The sequence below is a fragment of the Oryzias latipes genome, chromosome 3 (genome assembly GCF_053564925.1).
Source record: "Oryzias latipes strain Hd-rR chromosome 3, Olatipes_Hd-rR_3.1".
NCBI classification, from domain to species: domain Eukaryota; kingdom Metazoa; phylum Chordata; class Actinopteri; order Beloniformes; family Adrianichthyidae; genus Oryzias; species Oryzias latipes.
The window spans coordinates 39,890,621-39,914,650 of record NC_136239.1 but is presented as its reverse complement, the minus strand read 5'-3'; the positions used below and the strand labels follow the sequence as shown (position 1 = coordinate 39,914,650).

Sequence of the window (24,030 nt, the reverse complement as noted above, 5' to 3'; positions counted from 1 at the left end):
GAGCGCGTGCACAAACCTCCCAAATGCGCATTTCTCTGCACACACAAAGGAAACCCCCACCGGGAGGGTAAGAAGAGACCCGGATCTGGGGCCCAGCCCAGATGACACTCAGAGATGCACGCGCTCGAGCGCTCGACGCACACTGGTGTGCAGCGTCACAGTGCGCTCCTTCAGCACTCGGACATGCAGAACGCAGACGTGCTGAACACAGACGTGCAGAACGCAGACGTGCAGAACGCAGACGTGCAGAACGCAGACGTGCTGAACGCAGACGTGCAGAACGCAGACGTGCTGAACGCAGACGTGCAGAACTCAGACGTGCAGGCGCAGCTGCACGAACGCTGGAAACTAACTGAGAAAAAGGCGTCCCGCTGCACCACAGGACTCCCGAAGGTCACAAACACCTGCACGTCTGCAGTGCCTGTGTTTTTCCTGGTCCTGCTTCTTTCCCAGGGTGCCCCTGGGTGAACCCATCGCCCAATCAGATGCCAGAGTTGCAGACATGGATTCAGTGCAGAGCTTTGACACATGCATCTCCACATTTAGGTCTTCATCAAAGATATTTTTAGCTTTTCCGTTAAACTCTTGTTTTGCTTTTACAGTAAAAACTAAAATACGGGCAGATTCTAACTGCACCAGGCATCCAGACTGTAGCTGGAGAACCTGCCCATTTATAACCTACATTTAAAGCTGACGGAGGGAAATGTTCTAAAGCGGCGGTCCCTAACCTTTTATTGGCGACTGACCGGTTAAATATCAACCAATATTTTCCCTAACCATTTTTTTTGGCTTCCAGATTCCAGGAAATCTGTTTTTCATGCTCCAACATGAAGTCGAGTGTCATAAGATATTTTATAGAAAATGCTGATTTAATTAAGCAAAGTTGTTGATTTGCAAAAGTTGTTTTTGGATTTGTGAAAATGTGTTTGTTTGTTGTTGTCATTTAGTGTCATTCCAGCATTTTGACACCTTAATTCAGGTTTAGACTAACGTTCAGGGTAAAAGAATTATTCATAGTTTGTTTTTTTTGTTTGTTTTTTATCTTTAAGCCAGAGGAGAATTTTCTGTGCGAATGTTTTAGAATTTAGCTTTTCTGTTTTATTAATTCTTAACTTTCACCAATTTTCACCAATCAGAAAATTTGTTTTGTTCATTTTCTATAAAACATCAACTTTATTTGAACTCTAGATTGAAATATGAATTAGATTTTCCTTTAATGGTTAAAGCGTAAGCTAATAATCGGTCGCCGACTTCCGCTGTGGCGGATAAATCCAGAAAAAAACAGATGAAACCATCACAAAAACTGTTTTCTCTAAGTAAAATAATCAACATTTTCCATTAAACATGCATCTTTATTAGCAACGTGGCATTTTAGAGTTGCTATGGGAGCGGCTGCTTCAAGAAAGTAGCAAATGTTTTTACGACACGTGATCGAGGCGACAAGGGAGCCACGCTTGGAGGTGGTGGAGGGTTTTCCAAAATAAAACTTCCTTTAGAATAAGATCAGAAAAACAGTGAGTTTAGTCCTTCTTTCTTTATCAGAACAGAGACTATGGAGCTTCTCCGTGTGGAGGCGTGCACGGGAGACACTCAGGATGGAGATCCGTGGGAGGACAACACTGAGGCTGACGGCAGGTCCACGCTCCACTGGAAGAGTGACCACTTACTGCACAGCGACAGCTGATGTCACTTCCTGTCTCTGGTTGTGTCCACTGATTGGTTCGTAGCTTAAATGATGTAGAAAAAATATCAGTCTGAAGAACACTCCAACCATAAAAAAAGACAGAAAAAGTCTGTTTGATGTTGTCACTGTCAAATTCCCATAATGCCTAGAGCCTGTGAGTGTGACACCAAGTCTGACATTTCAACCTCCTGCTTTCTTTGCCGCTAATCAGAGTCTGACGCCGCTGTCAGTCACAGATCCAACTTTCGTCAGGCAAAGTCCAACCTTCTCGCATGCAACACCACCTGAAACGTCAAACTCCACCCACTTCCACACACCTGGGTGTCAAACATTACCCCTCCAATCGAAGCTGTGATGGTTAGAGACCCAGTCCAATCAACTTTTGATCCATTTCATAGCATTCCCAGTGGTCTTTACATTACGATTTGGCTGTTTTAGCCAAAAATGAAACAAGACGTGTCCCGCCTTTTTGGACATAGTTTCTGCAGAGCGGCAGGAGTTCATTAGAAATTCGCCTCTGAGTTGTGGGCGGGGCCGTGGGCCATTGAGAGCCAGGAGCAGGGAGCTAGTGTTTTTTGAATTTTTGTCAGAAATACTCAAAATGGTTTTGTTTTTTTTCTGCTTCAGATTCACAACGGATCACAAGTTATTTTGTAGGCTTCAATTTCTGAAAAAATTGTCCTCCATCATCAGAAAAATGCCACAAGAACATAAAAAACACCTTTTTTTTTTAATCGTAGGGGGTCGTTAAAGTCGGGCAGGAAGCACCGTCTTCAAACCCACAACCTCCCGCGTGATGACGGTTCTTCAGCCATTCAGACAGTCTGTTGCTTCCATGTTTTTCCCAACGTACGGCACACGTGCTCCCCCCCCCCCCCCTCCACCTCCACAGGCACATGCGTGGCTCTGTCTTCAAAAAAAGGAAGAAAAAAAATCAAAAAATTATCTTTGGGAGGAAAGTGAGGAGACAGACAGAGGAGAGGGAAGAGTGTGTGTGTGTGTGTGGGGGGGGGGGGGGGGCAGCCTTGTGAGCCAATTTAAGAAATAACTGCTGATGCATCAGCTATTGACTGTTTGAGCGCTCGTGATAACGCTCAAGGCGAAACTGGGAGCGAAATGACAGCATCAACTGCCTGCAATAAAGTGCAGCGCGCCAGACCAAGGGAGCCCTAATTGACAGCTGTCAACCTAATGGGAGCCATGACGGAAGATTCTGGGAGAGGGAGGAAAAGAAACACTGTTTAGAAAGCATCAGCCACTTATCCTCCAGGAATGGAGGGGGTGGGGGGGGCTGCCTCCTCCTCCTCCTCCTCCATGATTGCCGTTTGTCTACTTGCTTGCTTTTTCATTCACTCCTCTTAGCCGTGCACATAATCTTTTTTACAATCTCATTCCCTTTCTGTCTTTTCCTATGATAGAATATTTAACCATGCCAGTGCCCCCCCCCCATCCACCCCCCCACCAGGTTTCATTGTGGCACAGTGGGCCAGAACAGGCAGAGGAGGGCCATAACAAATCATGATGTCAGTTGGCTGCCTGGGAAAAAACTCACTCCGCTCAGCGAGGAGGCGGTAGGGAGGAAGGAAGGAGGACCCTGGAGGAGGGAGAGCCAGGAGTTTGGAGGCTGGCCGTCTGCAGAGGTCGTGTCAAATGTGGCACCTCTCCGGGCGGGGGAGGAGGCTCCTAAAGAGGGGGGGGTTGGATCTGCTTCCACATTTACTGGCCACGCAGGCTCTAAAGTGACGACGGTGACTTTAAATTCCAACTGCTCACCGCCACACGAGCGGAAAAAGACCACGGACGGCGGTAGAGCCGCCGGCCTCTGGTTGACCGATCACAGGTTTAAGTCCCACTCTGCACCCCCATGTGTCAAAGTGTCCTAGAGCAAGACGCTGAACCACATGGTGAGTATAGGATGACGCTTTCAAGGAAGGTAGTAAAGCGCTATAGAAGCACACGCCGTTTACCTGCAGAACTGGTTACATCCCTGAAAAATAAAAGGTTTTATCTGTGTCTCGCATCCTATAAATGACGGAAAGTCCTTGCAAACCGTAAATATGAGCCAAACACCTGAGCAGAAGACATGCTCTCTGCTCATGGAGGCCAAAACACAAAAACGAAGAAAACGAGCAAAAGATGGGCTCAAGCTGAGCTTAAAACGTGTGTTTACGTCTAAAGTCTTGATGCACTTTGACTCTGTGATGCTGCAGAAAAACTCAAACGAGCAGATAACGTGTGTTTGAATGCTGACAGGTTAAGAAGGAAAATCAGTCAACTCTTTTCTTCATGCTACACGAGCTAAAGATGCTAAACTAAAACAATGAGGAGAGGACTTTGCTCCAAAGTAAAGGTTATGTCCAAACTAGATGGGATAATTAGCAACAATCCCACAAGAAATGATCAGAGAAACGCAAAATGTGATGAAAACACGACAATGTTGTTTTAAAAGATCAGAAGTGAGCAAAAAGGTGAAAATGTCCACATTACAAGTACAAAAAGACGAGTAAAATGTTTTGTCAAACATGTAAATGTTCTGTTTCCATGAAGGTTCTGCTGAGCAGTGAGAAGCTCTGCTGAAGTTCTTTGCTTCCAAAAAACAGAACGTTAACAATTTGAATGACTGTAATATTTTTTTAAAAAGAGTAAAACTGGACTAGATAAAAGTGGGAGCTGGAGGTTTGGAGCTGCGTGAAGAGCGCTCACATCCTTCCTGTTCAGGATCTTAGCAGCTCAGTGGCATTGTGGTAGAGTGTCCGACCTGTGACTGGAAGGCACTCAGCATTAAGGGGTTGGATTGGGGGGTTTAAACCACAGCTCAACGCTCCCCCAGGGGAGGGGTCAGATGTGAAGAACAAATGTCCCCCACCTGGGTGATGCAAGGTGCAAAAAGACTAAAGATGCAAAAGACGCTAAAAAATAACAACGAATTTCTATTGACAGTTGCTATTTTCAGAAAACGGCGTGAAAATAGATAAAAAAAAGCGTCTAAACAAACGTCTAAACGTTCTCCTGCAGCTGGACTGAACACAGAAAGTGACCTTTGTCTGTCTGGTTCCGCTGCAGCTTTTCTGTTGAGGCCCGTCAAATGTCGCCGCAGAAGATGACCAGCATCCTCGGCGTCCTCCTCTTTTTCCGAACGGCCGCTTGTGGAGCAAAAACGCACCACAAACGGCCTCTGAGACCCATGATATTAAAAAAAAAACACAGAGAAAGCCAAAACAAACATTTTTCATTTTATATCTAAAAAAAAAACAAAAACACTCAACGTGAAAATGTTCGTTTTTGAGTTCCTGCACAAACTTCTGACAGATGAAAGTGTCCTCCAGCAGGTCGGGACTTTGTCCTACTGAGAGTCTAACTAGGTGAAATTATACCCCCCCACCACCACCAACATGTGTGCAGGACATGCACCCCCACCTCCTCTGAATCTGAGAGCCGGTTCATTTAAATGGGACACTGCATCTCCACTTAGATCCACCGCGAGAGCAACGTTAACACACATCAAGTGTGATTAATCTCCCACTCTCGTCTGCAATCCATCTCACATGCGCACACTTACATGCGCATGCACATGCACACAGATGCAGAGGAATCCCAGAAATCAGCTACTGCCCCCCCCCCCCCCCCCCCCCTGCGGCCATCCATCTCCTGCTGGACAGAAGCAGATCCGTCCTGATGTTAATATTTACATACATCCTGCTTAGCCTCTCTGGACGGCGAGCTCCTGAAAGGCGCTCCTCAGAAAAAACTCCTTCCGACTGCAGGACGGCCCAGACCCGGAACGTCTACCTGAGCTCCACCTCCACCTTTAATGCCACACCTGAACGCTCGTCTCAGCCTGATTTCAAAATAAAGCTAATCGTTTGTTCTACAAAGTCCGGGCTTTTTTTTGGGAGCATTTTCATAATTTGCTCTGATCATTTGAAAAAAAAGAATGTCTACAACAAATCATAAAAAAGAGCTCAAACAGTTTTTCTATTTTATAAAGAAAGGCAAAACATGTAGAGGCAGACAAAAATGTATAAATCTAAAAAAAAAAGCAACGATCAAGTCAAAACAATGTAAACAAACTGCAGCTCCACCAAAATGTCTCAATGAGTTTTTCCACGAGGAATCACAATTATTTGTCTTGTTATGTTTGTTTTAAACTAAAAATGTCGAAACTACAAACTTTTTCTTAAAATATGAAGGAAAACTAAACTAATGACGTAATAATGAGAAGAATAAAGTGGGGGGGGGGCAGTACTGCAGAGCATTAAATTACAGATGCAGTTCAAGACATTTAGCTTTTCTTGGTGAAAACATGTTATGATGGAAGCATTCAGACAATAAATGCAGAAGGTTTACTGTAGTGAGAGAGAGGAACAGCAAGAGATGACCCCCCCCCCCCACCCCCCCATCAGTGTATGGTTTGAGACGGCAGGTTGACGAAATAATTCTGTCATAAAAGCAGGACTCCGTCATGTGACCTCACCTTTTAGAGGTGTGAAGCTGATCCAGGTCGGACAAAAAAACAACAACCCAGAACGTCCAGATGAAGAGGTCGTGCAGGACGACCTGATCAAAAGACGGCCCCTTTGACCGACGGGGGGAACATCTCTACGGGGGTTACGGGGGTAACAGTGCGGCTGGGGGCTTTAGAAAAACTTTGCACAGGTGAAAGCAAACGTCCTGGTTGTCAGAAGTTCCACCTTCCTGTCCAGAAACAATCGTGTTTGCTCAGGACTTCAGCTTTGAAGAACTCAGACAAAAGCCCAGCAGCTGCCCCAGTCTTTGTCTCTTTCTGTCAGGACCACTGAGCAAATAACCCCCCCATCATAAACACTGACTGCTTATTTAACCCATGCAGATCAAACCCTGAAAACTACGCACCAACACTGGTTTCCTTCCTGCACTTCCCTGCTGGGCCCAACCCTCACCTGTACGAGGGGGGGGTTGCAAGGGCCAAATGAGGACGATGTTAGATCAGGTTGATTACATGGAGCGGCGCTCCAGGCCTAATTGGCGAGCGTGGCAGTGTGCGGAGCTTGTCATCTCCAATCATTAACCCTGTCAGAGATCCATCAGATGCTCGGCTAATTAGCAGAACGCTAATGAAGCTGGCAAAACAAGTCCTTTTTTCCAGTTGGCTGAGTGCGTGCTGACACCAGAGTGGGAGGAGACAAGGAGGAGAAGGGGGAGGAGGAGATGGAGAACGAGGAAGCCACCTTGGAAAGGTGGAGGTTTTTTTTTGGTAAAAGGAAATTCCAGAATTTTCCATCAGATCGAGAGGACCGACGTGTGGCCAGAAACCTGATCAGTGCTGCATGAAGACATGGGTGTAGTTACCCCCACCCCCACCCCCAAAGCTCTTCATCTCCACCTCTGATTCCTCATCTTGACCAATCATCTTCAAGCATTCTCTAAGAACTGCAGCGAGGGAGAAGAAGGTGAAGATCCTCTTCCTCTGCGCACATCACTCTGCTCATTTCAGCTGGATGAGAATCCATCCATCCACCCATCCATCCATCCATCCATCCATCCATCCATCCATCCATCCATCCATCCATCCATCCATCGTGTCCATTAGAGCTAAAACGTTCAGTCGGGCTGTGAGTGTCTCCCTGCCAGCCTCTGACCGGCCATTAGAGCCACTGATGAATGTGGCTGTCAGAGGGCAGACAATTAAATCAGATCTGAAACAAAGTCTCTCTGACGGACCCGACCGGCCTCCCAACAAAGCTAATAGTTACATTTTCTACCGCCGAGGTGCAGGATCCTCTCGGCACAGAGGACTGAAATGTGCCACAAAGATGCGTCTGAACAGGCTCAGGGTCAGGCCAGTCCGCCGTGGAGGGCAGGCGGGCGGGAGCCTTGATTTATTGGCGCTCATTGGGAATAGAACAGATCAAAGGCTCGGCCGGATGACAGGCGATCAATCAGGCGTCAAATCAAAGATGGCAATAGTACATTAAAGCCCTCCCTTCCAGGGCAGCCTGGTAAAGCGGAGAGAAAAATCTGTTTTTCCCGGAAACAACAAATCCTCAAGGAATGGAGAGAGTCGGATGAACTGATGTCCCACTTCAACCAAATTTACCGGCAGAAGAAAAGCGACGCAGGAGGAAAGTATGAAAAGACAAAAAAAACCCAGAAACACTCAGCTCGTGTCTGACCTTTGACCTTACAGAGGAGCAGGGCGACCTTAAAGATCCTTAAAAAACAAAAGCTCTATTGTTTAAAACATATGTTTTTTTTTATTATTGAAAATGTTGGTGGCTTGTTTCCAGATCCGGTCTGACATCTGCACTGGTTTGAGGAAATCTGATCCAGGTCCCAGCAAACAACAACCCCCCCAAAGTGAAAGCCACTCACTTTGAATTTCTGACAACTTCCTACAGAAATAAAACGATACAAATAAAGGTTTTTCCTAAATGTGGATGAAAAGAGTTGCAGCTGAGAGGAATGTTCTGCTGCCTGAAAGAAGCTGCGACGCAGTTCTGCTCCAGCAGAACCGGATCCACAAAATTTGCTTTCGGGTCGGAAAAATAGGAATTAAAAGTAAGTGAGTGACGGGAGTGGGAGGGGGGCAAACAGTGGAAGAGAGGAGGGGGAGTCGGGGGTAAAAAAGGAAGAGTACCTGCGGCGCGCCGCGGCGCTTGCTGCTTCCTCCGCGGCATGACGGCTTCTGGGGCCCGGCAGGGAGTTTGTCTGTGGCCACGGTGATCCGAGGCTGCGTGGGGGATCCGCGGGGCTTTGATACAGTTTCCCCCCCCTGGGTGCGCTCTCAGGGCTCCCACATAGATCGACGTGGGAGTGTGTGAGGAGGGGGCACGCCGTTAGAACGGAGAAAAATGAAAATAAAGACAGAAAAATCAGAGGGAAGCCAGCGGCGCGCGGCTCGGAGCGGTGCGCCTCCCGCGGTCGCCTCGGCTCGGATGGGAGCTGGACCAGGCGGGAGGAGGAGGATCCGAGGCGGAAAACCGGTCTGGAGAAAAGCCACCGCGCGTCTTCTCGTGTTCCTCGGGGCTACTTCTTGGTGTCGGAGGCGGCAACAGGCGAGCTGCGGGATCAGAGCAAATGATTGCGTCAGTCAAAAGCCCGCAAACGAGGGACACACATCAGAGCTGACACGACTGAAGCCTGCGCCTCTTCTACGGCTCAACCTCTCCGCCGCTGATAGGCGTCACGTAGCTCCCCCTCTCACTCCCTCCGCCGCCCCCTCCTGTCTTTAGTGCCCCTCTCACTCTCTTCCTGACATCCACGCGCTTCCTCCAGCCTCGACCGCTTCAAGCGCGTGCGTAATGTCGCGCGCAGCTCCGGGAAACACGCGCAAACATGCGGGTCTGGCAACAAGGCATAACCCCCCCCCCCCCCCCCCTCCAAAACAAAAACACGCAGAGACAAACACGCACTCACTTCACGCGCTGATCGTCCACATCCGAGGGATCCTTGCCTCTTCCTCCCGGTGCTCACGCGCACTTCAGAGCCAGCAGCCAAGCAGGAGAAAAGCCATTGTGGAGTCAGACATGAAAAAATAAAAACACTTTCTTTCTTGGGAGGAGGAGAAGGAGGAAGACGAGGAGGTGACTGATTGCGCTGCCCTGCAGGCGGCGGCGGGTTTTCCTCCGAAAGCCTTGAAAGATCCGCAAGTCCTTCGTTCAGGGTGTATGCGCGCAAGCGCGTGCACGCAGTGCTATATCATCTCTGTGCGTGCGCAAATCGATGAGATGCGCGCTTGATTGGGTCCCCCTTGTTGTAATAATGCAGACTAGGAGGAGGAGGCGGAGGAGGAGGAGGAGGTGCTGGAGCGGGCTGCAGGAGCGCGCGGATCGGCACAGTTCCTTCCCGCTTCCAAACCCAGAGCAGACCACCGAAAACACCAACTCCTCTTTTTCTTTTCCTTTTTTCTCTTCTTAACGCGGAGCTATTTAACTCGCGCGTGCAGCTAACAGAACTCCCAGCTCCGCGCACATGCAGGCGCGCCCTCCCTGCTCGACTTTGAACTCAACCAAGTTCTGGTTTCTTTCGAGGTAAGCCCCAAAACCTCCTCGGGCCAGATTTGGAGACTTCAGCTGGATGTGGAGGAGCTCCTCTGCTAGGACCAAACTTTGAGTTGAGTTTGAAAAAAAAAAGCCTCGTGTCTCGCGTTTTTTCAGGAAATCCTCGCAGCGTGGAAACGGTGGATGAGCTCTTCCGGTGAAGGATCAGAGGATGGCGGGGTAAGTCATCAGAGGCTCTCCTCCGTTCTCTGCTCTGAGCCAGATGTGCCGCCGTGGAGGCGCGTCTGTCACTTTGGACTCGGATCTGACCGGGTTTCCGTTCGTCCCGGACGCACCGGGTTTCGTGTCCGCCGCTCGCCGCGTGTCTCCGTGCGTGGCTCCTCTGCGGGTGTTTTCGCCCGAAACTCGCCGCGTCTGTGCGCGCCGCTCCGCCGCGCCGCCGTTAGATCCGCCCAAACATCTGTCCGTCTTTCCATTGGTGCATCCATCAGTGTCACACACACAAACGCGCGCGCTACTACAGCACCCCTCCCACACAGTGTTCAGCCACACGCGCGTGCACGCTGGCCGTACAGGTTTCTCACCCACTCCGCGTGTGACTGACGCACACCTCCCTCAGGTTCGAATCCTTCACATCAAACGGTTGCGCTCCTGAGCCACAAAGCAGAAGGAAGGCGCGCGCCCAACTTTTCATTCAAACTATTTCATTGTTTTATCCGCTCTCGCGGAAAGAAAATTTATAAATTATGACAACTTATATACCATCAAAAACACAATTTAAAGAAGTGAAATACCAGATTTTTGTCATCAATTGTGGCAAAAACGCACCACACTGACATTTCTGCAGCTTTTCAGAAAACATTTTATGACTTTGTTCACAAACCCGCGTGCGTTGGTCAGTGAGGAGTTCCCAGTAGAAGGAGGTGTGTGGGGATTCTTATCCACAAAGGTTAGAAACTAAAACAAACTAATGTTTTATCTGCTGAAGTGGCTAAGAATCCTCTTGCGCGTGCGTGAGTAGCAGGTAAAATGTGCAGCAGATGTTTGCGCATCTGTGCGCCGCGGATTCCCTGCAGAAGCGTCAGTCTGGAGAAGTTGGCAGCATTTACAAGAAAATCCTCTTCCCATTTTGTATGATTCACAGAAAGCCGCAGTGTTTATTGAAACAGTGCAGCGCGCGCGCGCGTGATGAAGGAGATGAGATTTATTTAGACTCTATCATGCCTTAAACTTTTCTCTTTTAGAAATTCTTCAGCTCAAATTTTTTTTTCGAGAGACAAAAAAAGAAAAAAAACAGTTAAAACAATTGATTCATGTTCCAAAATTTTGAGTTTTGAAAAAAGCTCAAGTTTGGAAATGTTTCCCTGCGAAACGTCTCGTCTTTTGTTTTTCCGGGATTGTTTTGTGGTCACTTTTGTTCCATTTCAGGTTTTCTTCTCTTGCAATAACATAACAAATTGACAAACGTAGCGAGAGTGAATGAGAGTCTCCTTTTGAACTTTCTTGTTTCCTTTAAATGTGTTCGTTTCGCGAGAGATTCCTGTGTTTGTTTCTCTCTTTTCTGAGAGGCGAGTCCGCGCGCGCACGAAGATTTGTTTCATGAAAGCAGTAGGAACGCTGTAAAAGTTAGCGCGAACAGAGCTTGAACACATCAGACAACACGCACGCGCACCCACACTCCGTAGGGGTGCGCGTCTGCGTGTGCACAGAGGAAGCCTGCAGCAGGGGAGCCTCGCCTCCTCTTCCTCCCGCTGCTGCTTTACGCACGAGCGGCGCATCTGCGGACACGCAGTTCTGCTGAAGCAAAAGCGCAAAATGACGCACAGGTGCGGCGTGCGCAAACACACAAGAGCAACTGTGCGCCACAAAGAATCCCCATTGTCTCACATGAACGAAACTAACCACCTTTACTTAGATTTAGCGGAGGATGGAAAGATTCTCCGTCGTTGTCTTCTGATGCATCACTTTCGTTTTTTTAATATTTTACTTTTTATTTTTTAATCGTAATGACTTCTAAGAGGCGCGTGACTGGATCCCGAAGATGTTTGCGCCAAAACTTGCTGAACACCAGGAATGAGGCGCAGAAAAAAGGCCAGAAATAAAACAAAAAATAGAAATTAAGAGAAAAACAACGAGCAGATTATAAACGTAAAATGTTAAAATTATTAGTTATATTTGCTGCAAAAGATTACGTAGTTAATGCAAATTCTTCCATGGCTAAAATTAAAATAGAATAAATAAAGCAGATGCATTCATCTGGAGTTTAAAAGTGTCAAATAAGTAAACATTTAACAATTTAGCAAGTTATAGAGGAGTGGGATTATCCTGAATGAAAAAAAGACTCCAAACCCCTTTAATCCTGACTGCCTTTCTGCCTTTGCGAAGGCCTCCTTTGGCTGCTTGGCACATCTACTTCTGTTTTACCTGAAAAAAGGTGTTGCTGTTAAAGTGCGGCTCAGGTCTGACCGCCCCCCCCCCCCCCCCCCCCAAACGGATTATTTCAGCACAAATGATAAAGGGATGCAGCAAGACTCATAAGAAATCAGTGCAACTTCCACCCAAAACAAGGCGCTGGCATAAGAGGCATGAAACAGACAGAGGACAGACCCCCCCCCCCCCCCCACACACACACACACACACACACCCCTCCACCAGCAGCCTCCATCCCTCCCCACTGTCCTCCCTGGCTGGATGTGCTGCGGAGCAAGCAGGGTTGAGAGGCCAAGTGCTGACCAGCCCTCTTTCTTCCCTTGTCTGCTGTTACTAGGTCACAGCACACACACACACATGCACACACACACACTACTCGTGCACGCACTTCTCCTTGTGGTCAGCGTGGCCACCAGGGACAGGGGTAATTTAAGCCCTCCTTGATGTAGCCTATTCATCACTGTCCCGCCGCCGCGCTTCAAAATTAAAGTGCGATCTACAAAGTTGGACTGAAATGAGATAAAAATTGGCAGAGGTCACCGAGGGCCGGCCCACTCAAAAACACACAGCTGGGTCACGGTGAGGGGTGGTGGTGGTGGGGGGGTTGATTTCTGTTTACATTTTTCGCATTATTGCTTTGAATTTGACATTCTTTAAGGAGTAGAAGGATCAGTGACACAGAACTCGGACAGATGTGGAGCTCAACAGTGAGCCGAACTTTGGTTTGAGATTTACTGAAACTGATGCAGATTTCCAAGTGCTATCATTAAAAGTGTACTTGTTTCGAGTTTTTAAGGAACAAGCCCTTCCTCTGCTCTGCAATAAAATATCCTAACAACTCTACGAGGATGACTGTGACAACAAAAATCAAAAATCCTGTAAAAAAAGAAGCAAAAAGGCTCCCAGAAACGGGATACGTTTTAATCCGTTTGGAACGTTTTTGTTTGGTTTTCTGGCGAAAAGGAGCCACACTCGCCCCAGCGGCTGCAGCGAACACAGGTGAGCGTCAGCGGCTGCACGCTCTTCGTCTTTGCTGTCCCACTTCTGTCTGCGCCTGCAGCGGCGCTCTCCCAACTCCTCCCCCTGTTTGTCAGAGGTCTTGGGGAGACGCTGCATCATAGAGAAATGCAGCTGCCAGCCAGACTCCTCCTCACTAAACAGCTGAAAAAACCGTGAAAATACAAATGCTTTCTCAGATATTTTCTCAGGAATCTTTCACACATTATTAATAAACTTTAAAAAACTATCTGAACTCACAAACTAACAGTTTTCCTGATTTGAAAGCCAAAAGAAGGGTAGGTGAGGCTCTGAAAGGCATCAAATGTTTGCTCATTTTCATGACAAGTAATATCTAAGAAGAAATGATGATTTCAGTTTTAACCTGGAATTTAAAACTCAGAGTTTAAAAGGTGCAAATCCATCAAACATGTGGGATCCGCTGTAGGTTTTTTTAAGTTCAGCAAATGTTTGCGTTTCTGCAGAAAATGAATCCCAGCTTAAATGATCAGCAGGTCTTTCCTTTGAGGAGCGGTTCTGAACCTGACAAACCTGCAGCTTCGGTACCCAGAGGACCGGACACCTCAGTGGTGTGATGTTCTGCTGCTTTTTTACAAGAAAAGGTTCATTACTTTCCTGTAGGGGACTGTTTTTCTGACGGTGTAGTCATAAATGGGTCACAAATTAGTCTGTTAAATCTAAATAAACGGTCAGTCAGGACTTTGAGTTTTACCAATAAAATAGAGGATTTCCCTACCTAACAGTTTGCAATAAATAAACTTCCTCTTTTCCTTTCAGATTAACTTAAACTAAACTGGTTCCGATCTTTTAAATCCAGTTTCCAGATTCTGCAGAACATACTGTCTCTGTAAACTGCAGGTAAAGGTGGTCTGTATTTGGAAACCACAGATCGATCGCTGGGAGTTTTCTGGACTTTTTGATCAGTGAGCCTGAAATGCATTATGATATTAATATCTGATCTTGTTTTTCTGAGCAGATCTGAGTGACAAACGAATCTAAAAATTGGTCAGAATAACCAAACGTTTGTGAAAAAGAAGGACTTCTTCTCTAAATGAGCAGTGACAAACCGTTTTAGCCGACAAGTCTCAGATTTAAGCAGATTTCATGTCCAAACAAGTAGAAATTCAAATTTCTGATGGTTAGCAGATGGTTTTAAGTCCTGTTCAGCGGTCCGAGCCTTCTGCAGGACAGCAACGATTTTAAAGATGGTGGCTTAAGCAAAGATGGAGTCTGAGAGATTTAGAGGAGGAGGAAGACGAGGAGGAAGGTGAGAAAGAGGCGTAAACTCGGCTGAAGTTTTCCTCGACCACAAACCCCCTAAACTAACCTCACAGACATGTTTTGGAGCGGCTCTTTCTGAGGAAGCGCTGATGAAGAGCCTGACGAGTGGCTGTGTTTATCTGCGTACAGTATGACGGCACTCTGCAGAGTGAGTCACTGCTTCCTCCATGGCTGTGTGTGTGTGTGTGTGTGTGTGTGTGTGTGTGTGGAAACCACACTGACAGCTGCAGCTCATTACAAGCACGATTACTGATGTGGAGTGCTGGGGGAAATTCCTTCTTCCTCAGAGAGAACCATCCTGTTTACGCCACACAAACGCACCGTCGCCACATCGGCACCTGAAACAAAGCAAAGGGGGAGCGAACGTTGGTCCCGCACCCTCTGTGCAGGTGAGAGGCCTGGAGGGGGGCAGTTCAGGCGCTGAGGAGCCCTGCTGGGAAAAGGGGAAGCTTCCCCTGTGTGTTCTTTCACAAAGGTCCTGCGGGGGGGTTGTGAGCACAGCCACGGGGGGAGCGCTCTTCACAGGAGATGAGATCACCGGAGCAGTGGGAGCTCTGCTGCAGACACACACCTTCACACAGCCGCACAGTGTCCGGCGGGGAGCAGACGCACATGTGCTGGAGTCATTAGAGAGGACTCCATGGCTGCACCGCCCTGACTTCACTTCCCAAAATAGAAGTTCGTCAAAGTTAAGAGACCACCGGGGGCTTTAACGGCAAGTGAAAAATATTTCATTTCAGCCGTCAGACTGCAGACTTTTGACAGCAATGCCAATCTGAAAAACAACTTCTTTGTATTCACGTCTGGCTTTATTCTTTATCATTTACATTTCAGTTAATTTATTTAGATCCATTTAGGTCACAACTATTTTAATCTTTTCTTTTTCTCCCCCTCCCTAATGACCAAAAGTTAAGGTTCCGGTTCTAGTACAAAGTTGCCATGGCAACTGTGCCAATTAGAGAACATAAGAAAATATTAAGCAAAGCCAAAATCCCGGCTGGACATACCAGGATATAAAAAAAAAAGAGTTTGATTTGATTTGATTTATGAAACAGGTAAATATATATATTTTTTAAAAAGCTGTTTTTCTGCAGGTTCCTGCATAAAACTCAGACGCGCAACACGCGTGACATGACAAGACATAGAAAAAAAACCACACACAGACGAGATGTTTGTGTGTGTTTTTCTGCTTCCTCATCGTCTTCCTCCTCCTCTAAACTTCTCAGAGTCCGTCTTTTCTGCATCCTATTTGGTCTGGATTCTCCTCATTTCCTTTTTCTGACGCTCACAGCTGTTTCTGTCTCTGCTGTCCGAACATGAGTCCGTCTTCTCCACCTTTTCTGTGTTCTCCACGGTTCTCAGCTTTGGTCTGGTTCTGGTTCTGCGCCTCGGCTTCCAGATTATTCGGTCACTTCTTCTTTCTGCAGCGTCTGAAGCTGCTTTCTCCTCTGAAAACCCGTTATTTGGTCAAATTTCATTACAAAATATAGAATATATATATATATATCTTTAAAGTCTTGATTACTAAAAAGCTTAGTTAGAAGGACGCACATAAAAATGTTCCAAAAACATCACTGTGTGCATGTGGAAATGTTTGGGAAACAAATATTCTGCATTAAGAATCCCCAAAAACTTGATATTTGACTTTTAAGGTAAAAAAACTGAACATGAAAGCTGAATCACATGAAGTCTCACCTTTGTGTTGGCGTTTTATGTCGCCACATCCTCTTTGAAATGTTTTTTTTTAATTGAAATCAAATTGTCTCCCTTCCCCTCATGCGTTTTCACAGACAGAAGGTGGGAAATTCAGCATATTTTGGGTTGCTTCACTTTTTCGTGTGTAAATCCTATTCGTATTTTTGTTAAAACCCAGTTGTAAAGCGATCCAAACATAAAGAGACCCCTCCTTTGTTCCAGATCAGGTGGAGAGGCTCCAGAAGCTGCCACGCTTCACCTCAGGCTCGGTGAAACCAGCCTCTTTCCGTCAGCCTCTCTGCTCCGCCTCCGTTTGTCCCGCTGAGCTGCTCCACATGAAACGAGGCGCCGCTGTCTTCGCCTCAAGACGCAGCTTTTCGGCACCAGGTCCCACCGAGAAACTAAACGGAATCGTTCGTTTCCCGTCTGTCAGTCTTTTCTTCCAGCATTAGTCTGCAGAGACAGATTTCAGCTGCTCAGGATCTAATTTTAGCTCTGTCGCACTCTGTTTGTGCCTCTCAGTCAAGTGGGTCCGCGATCTTATTTGAAACGGATCGTCCCCAAACACCAACAGATCCTCAGAGCCTCTGCACGTCTGCATCGATGATGGACAAAGTGAAAAAAGGGTTCTGCTGGGGTTTGCAGCCAACAGAATCGGTTCTTCGGGTTGTGATCACATGACTGGAGCTAGTTGAGTTTAGGAACGACAGGATGATTTAACGCCACCAGTAAGGATGGGCATGGAGAAAACTTTGGAAATATACACCCACTCAAACTCTGAATATAAAAAATAATCATCTTTTTTACCCATATTTGATGCATGGCTGCAACATTTTTCAGTTAGGGCAACTGTGAGAGAACTTTGTGGACATTCTCAAATCTTTAGTCTCCATATGTGTTCCTTTGCGTTTGACGTGAACTTTTGACGTAATCTACAGATTTTTAATCTGTTAAACTACATTTGATCAGGATTGATTTCCTCTTGAGGGATCTCACTCTCAAACATATAAGTCGTGCATAAAGCCTAACGTATATTTATTCTGACTCGACGCTGAACCGATCTCCATATGCCTCTGCGCTCAGAACGGATGAGACGCCTGTTAAACGCAGCGGCCCGAGTATCTCCCTTACCGACTGGCAGCTCGGCGCCCTTAAGCCGTGCTCAGACGCTAAGCGAGCTGACATCCTCGCTGGAATCATGTCTGCTCCACGCCTGTCTGAATTAGCGCTCCGCTGCCGGGCTGCAGCGGCCAACAGCCGGCCCTGCCTGGCAGAGGGGGGGGGGGGGTCAATATGCTCACATGATTTTCCACTTCTGCAGAGCGCCGGGCGCTTGTAGCTTTAGGATGTTTAGTGACACAAATGACGGTTTGCCTGCGCGATTTTCTCAATATGTCTGCTGCTCCTCAAATCTTTGAGGTGTCTCCTGTGAGCTGGAGATGAGTGATGCTGCAGGAAATTGGAAGCGGTTTTCCTGACAGCTAGCAGATGCTGACCAGCGGATCAGCTTGATCACGCCCCGAGGTCTCGGACTCACACCGGGTTTATGTGTGTGAAGTCCGAGGGAGTTTGTAGAGGCTTTCCCTCTGAAGCGTCAGCCTCCCAGAGAGAGGATCAAGTGCTAAGCCGGGAATCAGAGGCTCAGCGTCTGCCGTGTGGTGGTGCAGGGACGGGGAAGTGATGCTTCCTTTTATCTGTTGCTGGGGACGACCACGAGCCTGACCGGAGCTAAATCCACACTCTGGAGGGGAGAGGGGGGGGCGTTAGTGTGTGCTGAGACGTCCAGAGGTGTGAGCAAAGAGTTGAAAGGTCAAATACACCAGGGGAGGGGGTTCAGTGAGCAGCCTTGCAAGCGGAACATCCACAAAGAAACACACTGTCTGTGTGCGTTTGTGTATGTCTGAGCGAGCCTGCACATGTGGGGGCTAGTGAAGGGGTTCAAACCTTCCACCTGTGTTATCTTCTCTGAAGTGCCCATTCTCATTTTGGTTATCCACTACTTAGAAATCAAGGCGCACGCCTCAGCTCAGGTGGGTTTCAAAATCCACACCAGTCACGCGTTACGGAGCGGCAGGACAGTCTCTGACAGCTGAGATCCAAAGTAGATCCCGGTCCTGCTGAAGCAGAACCCGTCCAACCCGATCTGACCTACATTTTAGATTTGTGACACTCTTTGACCTTTCACCCCAGAGATTTTGCTGCTGATGTCCTTTAAATTACTAAAACCTTTTACACAATTAATGAAACTCCAACGGATTCTAGGAAAAGCAGCTTGGAGATATTATACAACACTTCAGGGTAGTAAAGTGTTGCACACTTTACCATAAGAAATTACTACAATTTGCTATAGTAAAAATGTTGTATTGTTCAACACTTTACGGTAGTAAATTGTTTCAAATTCCACTAGTGAAGTACCACAGTATGGCAGTAAGGCAATCCATAATGCAACACTTTACAATAGTAATGTACAACACTGCACATTAGTGAAGTGTTTTACTATTGTAAAGTGTTATAAATGCAATAATAATTACCGCAGTAATTTATTATGGTATAGTGTGCGATAATGAACTTTTTACTACTGTAAAGTGTAGTATTTTACTAGTGTAAAGTGCTGCAATATAAACACGTCACTTAAAATTAGCAAAAGCTTTGTGAATTGCAACACTTTACAATTGTAAATTACTTCACTTCGGATTAGTAAAGTGTTTTATATTGCAGCACTAGTAAAATACTACACTTTACAGTAGTAAAAAGTTGAAAAAGGTTTACAGCAGTTGCATTTGTTTTTATTATGTTGAGCTTTTAACGTACAGCGCTTTCTTATTTGTGTTAAAGCGCCTTATAAATAAACGTGATGATGGTATCGCAAGACTTTACTACAGCATAGTAAAGTATTTTACTACTGTAAAGTGTTGCGATATCAAACAGTATAGCAAGGAATGGAGCCAATACTGTAAGTGTTGCATAATACAACGCTTAAAGCGTTAAACTCATGTATAGATGAGAACCTAAAAACTAAAACAACCTGGAAGATTGTTGGCCAGAACAACCTTTTTGGACCCGATATCCGTCATGGTTAATCCAGTTAAATACATGTATGTGTGTGTGTGTTTGTGTGTGTGTGTACCTGATTTTGCCATCTCCATGGAAACACGGTCGGCGTTTCTTTGGTCTCAGTTTGGGTCACACCTTCATCTCCTGCTTCTTCCAGGTTCACCTGAAGAAGGGCGGGGAACCGGCGACCCGGAACGCTCGACCTCGACTGGAAGCGGCCCACCCAGTGCGCGTTTGCCCCCCCCCGCCACATCAGCCGAGGCTTTGTCTGACGAACACCGAAATGCACCTCTTGGTTCTCTGACTGAACCTTCAGGTCTCACATCAGATTAACCCAGATTCACACACAAAGGCGCAGGTGGTCGCTGCGCATCCGTTACACCTTTGAAGCCGAAGGGGGGATCCTGCTGGCGTGAAAGCCTTGACAGGAGAGCAGGGCGACTACACAGGAACTACATTAGATTTCACTCCTGAGTCTTCACCACCTCCTCATGTCAGAGCCCGGACGATGCTCCGAACACACAGCGCCAGGGATGGAGACGCTGCCAGATGAAATATTTAAATGAAAAGTGGCAGCGTGGAGGAGCACCAGAGGAGTGACAGTGTTCAGACGAGGCAATGAAAGCACCAAAGTTCAGCCCAGAGCGACACTCACAGCACTTCACGGGTTCGTGAAGACAAAAACGACATTTACCTCATGGCAGCTCACTTTTCTGCTATTTCAACCAACAGCAATAAGATTTTAGTTTGCCTTTTATCGTTCCTGCGATGCCACTTTTCTTCAAGGATAGTTGGAATGCTTGGAAATATTTTGAAAAAAAAATGCAACAAAATAAAGGTTTTATTTATGACTCTATGATAATAAAATCAGACTAATAGGACCTTTTGGGTTCTTACACATCATCTGATGATTAGAAATAAAAATGTCTTTTCTCCTCTCAGCAGATCAGGAAAAAAATGTTTCTTTATAAATTTTTATTTATTAATTTAACCCCTCTATGCCTATTGATGCAAATATGCATCCAACCACTTTGGCTCCAAAATTGCCTTAATTTATAATTCATGAAAACAGTTTTTTTCTTTCCTGGAAATAAATTCAGGCGTCAAGGGGTTAACATCATAACATTACAATTTACACATTTTTCTTTAAAATATTTAGTTTTGTAAAAAAAAAAAAATCTATATCTATATCTATCTATATATATATATATATATTTATATATATTTATAAATAACGATCTTTACAAAATGTAAAAAAAAAAAAAAGACATTTTAAAGGGAAAAAAGAAAAGTAAAAATCCGGGTTCATTTTTCGTAAATCTTACTCAGAATTAAATAAATTAATTTAGGTTATTTCGTTATTTTGCACAAATAATTTCCAAATTTATAAAAACTAAAAATGTGCAGAATGTGTTTTATATTTGGAATTTTATCGCTTAAAATTAGCGAAGCTATGAAGGATGTCGTCATGGTTCCCACTTTTGTTTTGTTTGCAGGAAACTTCATAAACTGAGGGGAAAAAATTCTCTGTTTTATTTTTCTCTGGTCATTATTTTAGGAGTAAAGGAGGAGAATAGCACTTTCTGTTTTCTGCTGACAGTCTGTTCATGTGTGAGAAAAAGGCTTCCTATCAGTTCTTCATTACATGATGATGAATAAAAAGTAAGACTGAATAGGCTAGCTAGCGTGATGTCGTCTGTATCATTCCATGTTACGGTTTTTCAGCTGAGCTTTCCTCTCTTTTACTGAATTTGTTGAACCAACATTTTGGTTTGGAGGAACGACTCCGGTTCTCGTTTGAGCGACCTTTACAGAAGCAGGGCGCAGAAAAAAGATGCTTACATCCAAATTAACACTTTCAGGGTCATATTTGTGGGTCGTCGTTTGTTTTCCTCCCAGTAGTTGAGAGGAAAGTATTACTCCAAATAAACATGGAGTTTCCTGGTGGCGCTCTGCGTGAGCGAACGAGGCGGGAAGGGGGGGGGGGGGGGGGGGGCTTTCGGCCGTGATTGGGTGCAGATGTCTGGCTTCGGTTAATGTCCCACTGCTCCGAATATTTGCCGCAATTCAATAAATAGAGCCGTTAGGAGCCAGGCGTTTCCCCCGTCAGCACGCCAGGCGTTTGCCGAGGAAGTCTCACTTTTTTGGGTGAAGGGAAAAACCAGAAGAATGCCACCTAATTTATTATCTCATTTCAGAAGTTTGCAGGACGTAGAAGGAAGGTGGAGACACTGACCTCATCCTCCAGCCTCCCCCTTTCTCCTGCTCCTTCCTCCTCCTCCCCAGTGCCCGTCTGCGATCAAATCATCGTACGGAGAAATCCTGCGGATCCGATTCCGGCAGAAAGGTCACGCAGAGAGTCCGTAAAATGGATGAAGCCTAATGATTAGCTCAACCTTTACCTAATCAATAATCATTTATCCAACAGTATCCCCGGCAGCCACAGCCCCATTCGCCATTAACCTCTGTGGCGAGGAGAGAGGCAGTATTGTTTCCTCTGGCAGCTTTATGGCGCTCCGATGAGTGGTAGGCCGGTGAGGAGCCTAAGCCCAGATCTTGATGGCTGCCATCCTATTAAGGGACTGCAGGTATTTGAGCTTGGCGCTGTCACGTAATCGCCCCTCCGAGTGATTGACTGGGACACTCGGCGTGCTCTCCAATGGGCAGGAAAGTAAAATAATCGAGTTTCTCTTGTGTACTTTGGAGCTAAAGGATGTTCCTGCTTTGGAAGCCTCACATGAACACCTTCCTTTAGCCCGCGTCACGTTTTGACACTGAACACCGGAAATATGGCGGAATATTTGGCGACACGGGTAAACGTCCCAGCCCGCGCTCCCCCTTCGCCTCCAGCGCCTGTCTCCTCGGAGTCTCTCCATGATGCCATCTTCATCATAACCTCTCCCTTTTTATTGCCTTTAATGACTCCTTCTCTCTTTTCATTAATTCTTTATCGATTTTTTTCCCCGACGTCGCCTGAATTATTTTCCAATTAAGGGCAAACAAAAGGAAAATGATTGTGTATGGACGCCCGTGTTTGGCTGTAATATCTGGAGTATCAGAATGCAGTTTTTTTTTTGTTTTTTTGCAGGAGTGGTAAAGGTCACCGGGAGCCAACGGCTCTTCCTCTCCTCAGCCGGGCTGGTGAGCGTGCAAAAACGTACACGAGCGTGTAAAAACCGCTGCATTCTGCACCAACAAAACGCTTTTAATTTGACGCTTTCAGACAGTGATGGAGGGGCTCAATAGCAGAAAGATTCGGCGGCAAAATTAGCCTCAGAGGTCCATCAGACGGTGTAGTTAATACCCACAGGTCATTAATTACAACAATTATTCAAACTCATATCACAGACACGTATTGACTTCTGTTTCTATTTTTCTTTTTTCTTTGGGCTTCTACTTTTCTGATGAAGCCCCTTAAGGCCTAATAGGAAGTGTGTATGTTAAGCATGTGTGCGCTCCTGTGACTGGACTGGGGAATGGAAATGGATTTTTCTCTGCATTTGAATCATAAGCTGTTTATTACAGTACGCAGGCGACCGTGCACAGCGGCCGTCCCTCTGTTGTCCAATTAGATCCCATTACTATGAAGCTGCGTCGGGCAAAGTGACGGCTAATTATGTGGGATGTCACTCATCAGCCTGACGCAAACACACACAGAGGTGAAGCTTCTCTGTCAGGCTGCAAGTCACAAACATGACTTGAATTTAAAAACACGCTCATTTAATAAAAAAGAGGAAGAAATTAACAAATGCAGGGACAAATTTTTGGAAAAATTTGACCATAAACAGAATCAAGTTTTATCATTTATTGCTTTTTTAAGTTCATTAATCATCTATTGCAGAGTAGCTGGAGGGTTCTGGAGGGTTGAATTTTAATGGTAATGATAAAAATCAGGTTTGGTATAAATAAGTTTCATTTGTGCATTTTTTTATTTTTTATTTTTGGTTTTAAAATCATCTGCATCCTTTCAGAGGTTCAAAATCCACTTCCTTTAGTTTTAAATGTCAACCAAAAACCTTTTTAGAATGGCTTTTAATGCTGTAGGTGGCATTTTAATAATCTTTTATTCAATTACATTATTATTAATCTTATCGCTCTTTGTATTTTTATGTTGATTTTTTAAATTTTGCTCATTTTAAACTTTCTTCTGTCTTTCTTTTATTGTGAAGCCATTTGATATCTTGAAGGTGTTGCGTTGGGCTAAATGGATCCAAATGAATTTGTTCCTCTACAATGCTGCTTGTATTGTTTGAAACCTTGATGCTTTTTTACCTAAAGACCCCCTCTGATGACAAAAATGTGTTTTGGGTGTTTTTAACACGCTCTTGTGGCATTTTTCATGTGATGTAATGAAACAAAAAATGTAAATTTAAGCTTAAACTTGCCTTTCTGAGCATTTCTCTACTTAAATGGATGTGAATCAGGAGCAGTTGTGACAGAAAGTACTCTGGGCGGCCTGTTCTGCTCCATTCTGATAGATCCACCTGCAGACAAATAGATCCATAAACGCCTTTGTTTTCCTCGTCCGAGCTGGAATCTGGATCAGAACTGTGTGGCTGGACAGCTCTGGGATTGCCCCACCCTTTTTGTTGCATCGGCAGTGATAGGTTGGGGGTGGGAGGGGCTGTAAGCCAGCAGGAGAATGTGTTAACAGAGAGCCCTCAACAACAGGCACAGGAAAAGGGGCCCGCTGACATCTCAGAGGTGAATTTTCAACGTTGTCTTAGAACAGCAGAGTCATCATTGAAAGTCCTCTGGGAACGCTTATAGTGCACAATAATGACTCCGGATTATAAGACAGACTTTCAATGAATGGTCCATCTTTAAAATGATGTTGTAGATGAGGCGTGACGAACTCTAAAGCGCTGTAACCCTTGTGCTATCCTAGGC

At 45.8% G+C, this 24,030-nt stretch overlaps 1 protein-coding gene and 2 long non-coding RNA genes across 4 annotated transcripts in view; 2 read left to right on the top strand and 1 right to left on the bottom strand.

The window, feature by feature from the left end:
- The window catches only part of tshz3b (teashirt zinc finger homeobox 3b), a 36,872-nt gene extending 27,420 nt beyond the window's left edge, over positions 1-9,452 (bottom strand). The window contains exons 1-2 of one of the 2 annotated variants that reach the window (XM_011494251.4): positions 9,080-9,452; positions 8,301-8,723 (exon numbers count right to left, since the gene is read on the bottom strand). In XM_011494251.4, coding sequence (XP_011492553.1) covers positions 8,301-8,340 — 40 coding nt within the window. In that variant the 5' untranslated portion in view covers positions 8,341-8,723; positions 9,080-9,452. Of the gene's footprint in view, positions 1-8,300; positions 8,892-9,079 lie in introns of those variants that run through there. The other variant, XM_023953725.2, reaches the window with a different exon arrangement.
- A 64-nt stretch (positions 9,453-9,516) lies between these two features.
- LOC105358580 (uncharacterized) lies at positions 9,517-20,820 on the top strand. The gene is made up of 3 exons (XR_912176.4): positions 9,517-9,693; positions 9,820-9,882; positions 19,298-20,820. It is a non-coding gene; the product is annotated as an uncharacterized LOC105358580 (long non-coding RNA).
- A 518-nt stretch (positions 20,821-21,338) lies between these two features.
- Positions 21,339-23,102, top strand: LOC144991222 (uncharacterized). The gene is made up of 2 exons (XR_013655203.1): positions 21,339-21,487; positions 21,569-23,102. It is a non-coding gene; the product is annotated as an uncharacterized LOC144991222 (long non-coding RNA).
- The last annotated feature ends 928 nt before the right edge of the window (positions 23,103-24,030 follow it).